Below are 11353 nucleotides of genomic sequence, written 5' to 3' on the forward strand. Positions count from 1 at the left end.
GCATCCTGTAAATCAATACATGTACTGGAATATGTATTCATATGATGTCTGTGTAGTGTTTCATATCTTATGGAGTTGATACTATCGGTGTGTATGTGTGTGTGTGTGTGTGTGTGTGTGTGTGTGTGTGTGTGTGTGTTGTCCCTCCGGGGCTGCCTGTTACAATACTGACCTCCAGTGTGCGCACAGAAGGACAGAGCGCGCTGTCAGTCTGTGCGCACTGACAGCAATGTGACCTCCCCTGAAGAGCTCCCGCTGACTCTATCTATTAACATGGACGTGAGCGCGCTCTTCATCCAGAAACAGACCTTCAAAAGTCAAATCTGGAGACAGATTCACTGATCAGCTGTCCGATGTGAGACTGTCGGCCACAAATCTGATAATGCAGATAAAGTGGACGCACATGATACAAGCGCTCCTCCAGCAGCAGCAGCAGCAGCAGGAGGAGCAGGAGGAGCACTGATTATATATCCACGAATAAATGATCAACTATCGTTTAGTTTGCGCGCTTATTTCACCGTTTTGATCTCTTCTCTAATTCTCGTCCCTATCTCTTCTCGGTGGCGGAGCGGGTCCCTGCTTGTTTTTTCTAATGTAAAAAAAAAAAAGAAAAAAGGAAAAGAGACACGTGGTTGTTACAAACCTCTCTCAGGACATAGCGGGGACACGGAGGTGGAGAGATGCGGGCGCAGTCGGGATGGGAGAGGACGCGCTGAGGAGGGAGCCCGCTGTCTCACTGAGGACATTCTGCTGCTGAACAGCCTGCACGCTTTTGGAATAAGGACTTAAGAAATCTTTGCATTTTATTCCTCATTCTTTCCTCCTCTCTCTGACTTTCCTCATCTCCCTCTTTTTTTTTTTATTCCAGAGGAGAGACTTGCGTGCAGGAGGTGGAAGATCGCAGGTGAGGAGAGAAGAAAAATGCAATTTGCAGCAGATTTCTGTAGTGAAATATGCGCTGATGTCCTAATGGGATATATCTGCAGATTATTCCCGCACATTTTAAATTTTTAAAAAGTCATACCTTGACTGGAAAAAAAAGGACTGAAAATGGATTTTCTGAATAGCTCGAGCCTGGAGGACAGGATAGAGGCAGAAAACATCTCCTCTAACGCCACCTCTCAGAGCCAGTACAGCCAGCTCGCTATCTGGGGTCTGGCCGGACTTGTCAGCTTTCTTATTTTGTTTACAATAGTCGGGAACGTCTTGGTTGTGATCGCCGTTTTAACGAGCAGAGCTCTGAAGCCTCCCCAGAATCTTTTTCTTGTCTCCCTGGCCAGTGCAGACATACTGGTGGCCACCCTGGTCATGCCCTTTTCTCTGGCTAATGAACTCATGGGCTTCTGGTTTTTTGGCACAATTTGGTGCGACATCTACCTGGCTCTGGACGTCTTATTCTGCACCTCTTCTATTGTGCACCTGTGTGCTATTAGTTTGGACAGGTACTGGTCGGTGACACAGGCGGTAGAGTATAACTTAAAGAGAACGCCTAAGAGAGTGAAAGGGATGATTGTGGTGGTGTGGCTGATCTCTGCTGTCATCTCCTTCCCACCGCTGATATCAATGGACAGGAGCAGCAACCAGGACAGTCCCCAGTGTATCCTGAATGATGAGACCTGGTACATCCTCTACTCCAGCATTGGCTCGTTCTTTGCCCCCTGTGTCATCATGATCCTGGTCTATATCCGCATCTACCAAGTGGCAAAGACCAGGACCAGAACAATGTCAGAGAAGAAGAGGGACGTGGACTCGCCACTGGAGAATGGGATGGACCAATCAGGAAGAGGAGAGTCATTAAAGTCCAACAGGGACGGGAGCATGAAAGAGCAGGAACGTGAGAACGGACACTGCCAGGATCAGAGAGTCAGATCCCCTCTGCCCAACGAACCCAAACACCCGCCGACGGACCACGACGACGACCTGGAAGACAGCAGCTCGTCGGACGAGAAACCCAAGAAAAGTTCCACTTCCTCCAAACATCCCCGCGATGACAGAAAAGACAGGAAGTCCAGCCGGAAAAGCAGCACCGCCTCTAAATACTCCAGCAGGAAGTCGCGTGCCAGTTCCAAGTCTATGGAGCTGTTCTCGTCTCGCCGCAAACGCAGGAGCACCGCCAGCAGGAAGAAAGTCTCCGCCGCTCGGGAGAAACGCTTCACCTTCGTCCTCGCCGTCGTTATGGGCGTTTTCGTCGTGTGCTGGTTCCCTTTCTTCTTCTCCTACAGCCTGTATGGAATCTGCCGGGAACCCTGCGAGATCCCACTGCCGCTTTTCAAGTTCTTTTTCTGGATTGGCTACTGTAACAGCTCGCTAAACCCAGTCATCTACACCATCTTTAACCAGGACTTCCGCAGAGCCTTCCAGAAGATCCTCTGTAAGTCATGGAAACGCTCTTTCTAAAGCTTCCTGCATGGATGGGGTTGTAACTGACATTTGACAAATGTAAACTGTTCTGAGCTGTAGGATGAAGTGCACGCCTGGGGGGGCTTTCACACCTTTACTTTCAGGGATTGCACTAGAAATGAAGGGACGACTGAACTAAGGTGCAGAAAAAGGGTTTATAATACGAGTGTCAGCTCTTACTCACAGCGGAGGCTTTCATCCAACGACATTATGGCTGCTTACGGACTCTGATGTGGGCTTCGGCTCATTTCCCCCTCCACATTGACTTCTTCTCCCCTCACTGAAATACAATAAACTGACTCATAACAGTTACTGTGATGCATGCACACCACAGCGGCTGCACATGGATGATCTGCACAGGAGGCGAAGGGTTTACAGAGACACTTGATTTATAATGTGACCTCATTCACTGAATATAATGCGAAGGCCTTGACAATCTCCACACAACCGTTGCTTGTGACGTTGGATAGCGTTATCCATCTTCTCTCTCTGTCTCTGACTACGTTTTTCTCTACCTTTCTATTACGTCACACTCTCATCATGATGACCAATGGGACGAAGGGGCTCCTTGCTTACTGTTTCAGTAGCAAAACAGTTTAACTTTAAAAAAAAAAGACTTCCTTAAAAACTAAAAAGTCATATTTCTGCTTCAGTGTTCTGTGCGGGGCTCAAGTGTGTGAACTGGGAGCTGCAGTGGAAACTTTCTGTGGGAACGTGTGTTTTTTTGTGGACTTGTACATGTGGGGCTGGATACAGTGGCGTGTACAGTAGGGTGGCATCACTGGAAATTTCCTCGCCAGGCGTGTGTTTGCACCTTACACTCCCCTCTGAGAAAATAGATGGATTGCAAAGGGATTGCTGAGGCACACGGGCACCCACTGAGGCTTTCACTGTGTGCATACTGGTGTGTGTGTGTGTGTGTGTGTGTATGTGTGTGTGTGTGTGTGTGTGGAGGAGAAAGAGGACAAAGTGTATAGCTGAGACTCCGTGGTGATGAAGTGAGATGGAGAGTTTATCGCATCTCATCCCAACTGCCAGTTAGTGCTTGCCTGCATGTGTCTATGAGAGTGACTCTGTGTGTTTGTGTGTGTATGTGTGTGTGTGTGTGTGTGTGTGTAAGCCTGCTTTGTCAAATGGCCTGATTCTTTCTGGTCAGGCGTCTTTCTACTCTCTATCCTATTTTCTGTCACACGTCTTTTCTCTCCCTTACGGCCACAAAAAGCACTTAGCCACAGTAAAAACCAAACACCTTAACACTCTGCTCTAATGTCTTCTGCTCACGCACACGCACACACACACACACACACGCACACACACACACACACTTAGGCTACACATTATTACTAAACACACACACGCACATTAAAATGACTTATACAGCCAATATTTTCCTCTTTACATTTCAAGCATTTGCAGCCAGAAGGGCTAATGCTTTTTGTTATCTTGTGTAAATAATTGAAGACAGTTAAAGTATTATTGTGTGGTGCCTCATAATCACACATGTATCAATATGATAAACATGTATTGTTTGTAAAAATGAACAACGCTTTGAAAGATTTTCATGTTACACAAACCTCTGTCCTTTTCTAAAAGAGCAAGTGTTTACTTCTCTGCTTTGAGCACATTCAAAAGATCAAATAAAGAGATTACAACTCGTCATTTGAACATGGCAAGAGTGCATGACTGCATTCTTCATTATTATCAATATTTGTATATATATTTAAGTGCTGTGCCAGTGTTTATTTATTACACCGTCACTGTTGCTGGTGTGACTCAGAACATGTGACAAATCTCTTTTAAAGTGTGATTATTTTAAGGTAGCCTGCTTGGTGAGATGATCTTATTCAGGCTGCAGAGCATCAGGGAAGAATAATCCACTAAAGAATGTGATATTAATAGAAATTATATTAACAGCATTGATGCCTTGACATATTTTTAGTGCAGGAAATAAAGATTCAAGGTTAGGTATGTGCTCTGTAATAAATCAGACTAAGTGTTGCCTGATACACACCTGGTCGGCATGTAAGTGGGAAAGTGAAATCACATGTTTACTGCACATACAATATCATCACTGGGTTTATTAAAACTGCAACATTCTGGGACAGATGATTGTCAGGCTCCAAATTCAAGTGGTGCCAACGCCCACAACAACCTATAAAACAGAAAAAGGTATATATTTTATTGGAAGATGTATTAAGATCCTGTATTACAATGTCCTGCATTGAAAATGTTAGTATATAAAATATGTAAGTAAAAAATACTTTGAGTATTACATGTAAAAGTACTCATTGTGCAGTAAAAAATGTCCCATGTGATTGTGATATCCTCATTAGATTATGATGAATTCATATTTGGTTTGTAAGAATAGTGACGACGGTATGAAATGTCATCTCAATTAGTCAGAGCAGTAAGTGACACCTTCACAATGTTTCTTTTGTTCAACCAGCAGTCCAAATCTCAACATCACCATTAGTACATTACAATTATTGGAACACAATTATCACAAGAAAAAGGCCACAAATACTCATATTTGTGAAGCTGGAACCTTGAAATGTTTTTAGATAAAAAATTATTTTGAGAACTGAAAATTTGATTGTCAGTCAACTAAGGCTGTTAGTTGTTATATGTGGTGTGTGCAAAAACCTTAAAGCTGTCAGATAAGTGTAGAAAAGTAATAAAATATTCTGAATAGTCTGATATGTAGTGGAGCAGAAGTATAAAGTGGCATGAAAAGAAAATATTCACAGAGACTGAATCCCAAATCGGACAAATGTGCAATGTCGCACTTTGCGGTGTTTTCATGGTAATTTCAAATAAGATCGCCACCACCAGTGTAGGTATAATTGATTTATACATATTTAACAATCTACATGTGATATTACATCTATGTACAAGGGGATTTACTTGTCTAATTACAACACCAAAGTAACTCTGATAAGAGAAAGCCGTAAGAACGTTCAGTGACACTCAGGTAACGATCTTAAAAGTACATCTTTATTTTTACTGTACTGTATTTTATTGTGAAGGACAGAAGTACGGTCTGGGTGTGTTGATAACGATGATTGATAACGGTGTTGTTTATTTGGCTTACCCAGAAACATCCAATTTCCCCCGAAAAACTCAGCTCATGTTTTACAGCGAGGAGATCCACGTGTCCGATTTGGGATACAGTTAGCGCACGGCTAATTCACCGGCATTAGCGTCCTTTTGCCGACTCTGGTAAACCCGAGGCTAACGTATACGTTAAAAACAATATACGGTTTGAAAGATAAGAAGTTAGACTTTAGTTTCACACCATTTAATTAATTGAAGCATAACATGATCATTTATATTAGTAGTTAATGTGAAATTTTGAAATTTTTGTCCAATTTGGGATAGCACACGGCTAATTCACCGGCACACCGGTACAGTTAGCACACCGGCGTTAGCGTCCTTTTGCCGACTCTGGTAAACCCAGAGGCTAACATACACGGGTAAAACAATATAGGCCTACGGTTCGGAAGATAAGAAGTTAGACTTTAGTTTCACACCATTTAATTAATTGGAAGCATAACATGATCATTTATATCAGTAGTTAATGTGAAATTTTGAATTTTTTGTCCAATTTGGGATACAGTTAGCACACGGCTAATTCACCAGCGTTAGCGTCCTTTAGCCGACTCTGGTAAACCCAAGGCTAACGTATACGGTTAAAACAATATACGGTTCGGAAGATAAGAAGTTAGACTTTAGTTTCACACCATTTAATTAATTGGAAGCATAACATGATCATTTATATGCGTAGTTAATGTAAAATTTTGATTTTTTTTGTCCAATTTGGGATACAGTTATGCTAAGTAAAGTACAGTACTTGAGAAAATGTTCTTACATTCCATCGTCACGGTAACTGGTGTGATAGGTCGACTGTACAGTGTTGTTAAAACTGATCACCACATGCTGCGATTGTGAGTGCTCTCTTATAAAACTGTTGTTTCATATTGTGAATATGATGAAGGTTAATGACCAAAATGTTCTGACAGTGTGCAGGACTTGAACACTTTCTAATCAATAAGATTTTACGACAGCTTGGATTTGACTGTACACACAAAGTGTTGAACTTGTGAGAAGCTTTCTTCTAAATGAGGCTCAAAATAGGAAACACTTAGACAGCATTACTTAGCTGCAGACGGGCTGACAAAACGAGTCCTTACAGTGTACACACTAATGTGATCAAAGTCAGAACACAATCAAACAAAGACTTACAAGGCTTCTAGGATTTTTTCTTACCCTTGGCATTTCTTTCCCATCACACAAAAAATGGTTCAGACAATGCAACAAACAGACAGACAGATTCGCCTGACCAAAAATATCTCTATTATAGCCAGCTACTTGAATGACAAGGTAGAAAGTGTTTTCTCCTGTTCTGAGACAGCTCTGGCTCTCCCACCGTCTGAAACCCTGCAGCCAATTTTAGGTGTAAACAATATATTTTCTTTTCTGCTGCTGCATCATTTATTTATCTTCCAGATATGGAACTGCTTTGTGTCCTGACCAGACTACACTGTGTCGTAGCCAGGAGTGCTTTCACAAAGCCTGATGGGTGGTCAGGAACAAACCTGTGTGGTTGCATCGCATCAAATCAATTCAAGAACCCAAGTTTCTTCTTTTTTTTTTTTATAGATGCACCTGCTCCACATGAGTCCCTCCAGTAAACATTAATAAAACCCAGTTCAGAGTAAAGATCTGAACCTGGTCTCACAGGAATCCGTGAAATAGCCACAGATTCGCTTAACTCAAAATCCGTGGAATAGCCACGGAATAACTCAAATTTCCGTGAAACTGACACAGATTTTGCTACAATGCAAGTTAATGACAGTCATATCCCGTGGCTATTCCATGGATATTTTTTCCTATTCGTTTGTTCCAAGTCACGTGACTTTCAAGGTCCCGGCGGTCAGAACGAAAAACATGGCGGACAGTTCTCTCATTTTTAGTGAAAAAAATCAATATTTTGACTTAGTTTCTGCATAAAAATGGATTTTGATCACATTTCTAGCAAGAAATATATTATTTATTTTCTAAATATTCACTCAGTGAATGCACATAATCACTTTGTATGTGAAATCCGTGTCAGTTTCACAGAAACTTGAGTGATTCCGTGGCTATTTCACAGATTCCTGTGAGACCATGTTGAAAGATCCACAACCAGCCAAGTTGAAAACTTGCAGCACTAGATGACTGGAAGGTTTTCATGCTATTTTTGTAGCATCTTAAAATATCTCATTTGAGTGTTTTTTTAATATCATACAGACCTGAAACAGATCCTGAAACAATCCAATGAGGTGATCCTGTCTGCAGCATGCTTTCATGCTACACTGGTTGTAAAAACTAAGCTGTACCAATTTGTTATTCATCTGGCTTTAGCAATGTGTGTCCCTGTGCTGTGACAAGAGTGATCTGAATGAAGCATTAGGTTGTTACTTTTTGCTCATTTAGTGGCTGGCTAGTTATTTAGCTAGGTTGTTGGTGGAAACCAGTTATAGTGAACAACTGCTTATATAGTAGAATAGTGCTGAGGCTCTCAATTGTTTTCAGCCAGAACAAGAAAGAGAATATATCAGGTACCCTTTGTGTATTACTTTGTAATAATTAGACATAGACTATTTTTTTTTAAAATTTCTATATTAATTATATAAAAGAAAATACAAAAGAGAAAAGTTTTCAAAAGATATTAGACATGGATTAAATATATTTGCAGATTCTGAGTTTAATATTTGTTAGAATGTAATCTATGGACGACAATAGAATCAAACATTTACATTTTCAAACCTTATGTATTCCTATTCATACTGTTATACACTGCACAATATTTGGTTCTTAAGATAAAACAAACTTCGATTTAGAAGTGTTAGATAATTAGTAGATAATAATAATAGATAATTTATCTTGTTTTAAGAGTTAATTTCTTATATTAAGTGTTCAACATGCTTATTTCTAGATTTAACAATCTTAATTTAAGACATTTTGTCAAGTGAAATTATCTGTCCATTCAGCAAGACTATTTCCCTCAGATTTAGTGTTTTATCTTGTTTATATACACATCTTTTTTGCAGTGTACATGTTTTTGAGCATGGAATATGTTAAGTTACTGCACTGTAAACATATTTAAAATTGCAGTTTCATCATATCTGGTTAAATGCACGGTTCTATATGAAATAATATTTGAAAAATTGTGGCCCCCTCCAGCATTTAAGTTGCCCATCCCTGGCTTATATGGATCAAAAACTTCAGTACAAAATCATTCATTCAAAATACATTCATTGCTTAATCAAGTCATAATTAAGTAGTCCTCTCACCTGCCTGTTCTCCCGTCTAAAAGGTCAATAGAGGTCGTGTGTACAGGCAGCGACATGAGCGATTTTTACCAATTTCACTGGTCAAACAACAGTGGACTTTAATCCAGGACAGCAGGGTTCACGTCCCATGTGAAAACAAAAGTAAACCATTTTTAAGTTATGTGAATCACATTTTTTAACGTAACTTACGTTTTTATGTAAATTGCCCCAGTCATGTGACCATTGTAACTACTTCATTTCCGGCATTTACATAAATGTATTTACTGTTCAAACTTTCTTTTATAACGCTCTACCAGGATTTTTTTGCCCTAATCCTAATCCTTTTTTTTCAACTGGGGATCGTATATTAGAGGTGTGAATCACCAGAGGCCCCACGATACGATTTTATCCCGATACCTGAGTCATGATCCAATATTATTGCAATTTTAAGCATTTTGCGATATGGTGAGAATTGCAATACTATATATTGTGATTGTGTCGCAATGCAACATGGGACTTTTCCAGAACTGAAATCATGGCGGAAGACAACTATAGCGGAGGGAGCTCAGATATAACAGCTATAAGCTCTCAAATACTTTTTGAATTTCATTTCTATCTGCTACAGAGGCTGAAAAATCTATTATTTAGTAGGAAGCGTTGACACTTCTGTTGAATTTCCAACAAAGAAACAAAAAACTTTTAGGGGGTTATTTTAAAATCGCCCAGAGGTTTTACAGGCATTTTTTAGAGCCGTTTTAGGTCTAAATGTGTTTATTAACGAGAAAGCAGTCACTGCCGCTCGTGATGACACAGAAAATGATTGCACATAGAATATATGGTAAATGGAGTGCACTTATGTAGCGCTTTTATCCACAGCGCTTTACACTACGCTCATTCACCCATTCACACTGGTGGCCGAGGCTACCAGGGCACACTGGTGCCACCTGCCACCATTGGGAATTAATTCTCACACCGATGAACGCAGCATCAGGAGCCATTTGGGGTTCAGTATCTTGCTCAAGGATACTCTGACATGTAGGCTGCTATGGTCGGGGATCAAACCACCAACCTTCCGATCCATAGGAGACCGATCCACCAACTGAGCCACATAACCTCTGTAGCTGTGGTTGAGGCCGCCCTCTTTAAGTGGATAATAATGTCCAGTCATGTTACGTCCCCTTTAGCAGAGGGCAGAAGACTTGGCAGCAAGCCAGTAAACAGCAAGGCATTTCATTACTTTCTATAAATTCAAGAAACATATAAATATTAAATGGATCTTGAGGAAGAACATTTTTGGTATAATAAACAACCGCTTATAGGGATCAATTTGACCCACAATTCGTTGTAATTCCACACTGCTCTCATCTTAAACAGGTTACAGAAAATGAGCCAAACAGTGGGCTGGTGGCAGTGCCGGCTCCCTCTGCATCACTCAATGCCACAGAGAAGTTTCACAGGGAGGAGAGTGGACAGACCAGCTGCCTGAGTGAAGCTAGGGCGGTCCAGTCCACACCGCTGAAACTTTTCACACAAAGAGTCTCGTGCCAGTCTTTGGTCAGAACTGTGCCTAAATATTACTTTAGATCAGGGGTTTCAAACTCAAATTACCTGGGGGCCGCTGGAGGCAGTATCAAAATTACTAAAAGAAGATACAAAATTCCTAAAGAAAGACACAAAAATGACCAAAAAAAATACACAAAATGACCAAAAAAAGACACAAAATGACCAAAAAAAACCCCACAAAATTATTTTAAAAAGACACAAAATTACCAAAAAAAAGACAGAAAATTACCAAAAAAAGACAGAAAATTACTAGCTGCCTTTCTTTTTGTGCTCGATATTCACGTCTTTCATGATGACATGAACATCATGACATTTGTAGATGGTAGAAAGCATAGATATATATATATATAAGAATATATCTATGGTAGAAGGTACCGGGATAGCGAGCGCCTAAAGGACGACTGCTACCGGGCTGTTCATTACCCGCTGTGCTGTTGTTGTTGTTAATGTCGTCATAGAAACAAGTAAAACAGAGCTCCAGCTTGTGCAACAAAGGGACCTTTTAAAAAAGACACAAAATGACCAAAAAAGAATACACAAAATGACACAAAAGACACAAAATGACAAAAAAAAATACACAAAATGACCAAAAAAATTAATTAAAGGGGCCTTCCACAATCAACATGGTAAAGTGCCATTCATTTAAAACTCACATTAAACTTTCATATCAAGGCGAGGGCCACAAAATATCGTCACGAGGGCCGCAATTGGCCCAAGGGCCGTGAGTTTGAGACCCATGCTTTAGATTCAATAGAGAAAATCCTTCTGTTCCTAAAGTGAAAACTGTTGATGTGCTCAGTCACTAGCAGCTTAATGCACCAGCTATGAGAAAGGACATAAACAAGGTTAGCTGCCTCAGCTTTTACTGATATGATGTGTGTGTAAATGTGCTTTTATGTGATTTTCTGGGGAAACTTCATACTGAGTCTACACACCAGAGACCCTCCGAGCCAATCAAAGGGCAGTTTGGGTGAGATTTTACCACAATCTCCATTAACCCGGACAAGGCAAATAACCCAGCCGTCCTCTCTCAGCCTCATGCTTATTTATTTATCCCCTGAAAGCTGACAAGAGTC

The 11353-nt window shown here is 40.7% G+C and overlaps 1 protein-coding gene across 1 annotated transcript; it reads left to right on the forward strand.

The window, feature by feature from the left end:
• Nucleotides 1–619: 619 nt before the first annotated feature.
• adra2c (adrenoceptor alpha 2C) lies at nucleotides 620–3313 on the forward strand. Its single transcript, XM_059358406.1, has one exon. It carries the CDS (start codon nucleotides 1051–1053, stop codon nucleotides 2395–2397), a length of 1347 nt encoding a protein of 448 aa, XP_059214389.1. The 5' UTR covers nucleotides 620–1050; the 3' UTR covers nucleotides 2398–3313.
• The last annotated feature ends 8040 nt before the right edge of the window (nucleotides 3314–11353 follow it).

Source organism: Centropristis striata, chromosome 1 (genome assembly GCF_030273125.1).
Source record: "Centropristis striata isolate RG_2023a ecotype Rhode Island chromosome 1, C.striata_1.0, whole genome shotgun sequence".
In the NCBI taxonomy this organism is placed as follows: Eukaryota; Metazoa; Chordata; class Actinopteri; order Perciformes; family Serranidae; genus Centropristis; species Centropristis striata.

Bases quoted from the DNA above. Each gene is read 5' to 3' on its own strand.
- adra2c (XM_059358406.1), top strand. From the start codon at position 1,051: ATGGATTTTCTGAATAGCTCGAGCCTGGAGGACAGGATAGAGGCAGAA.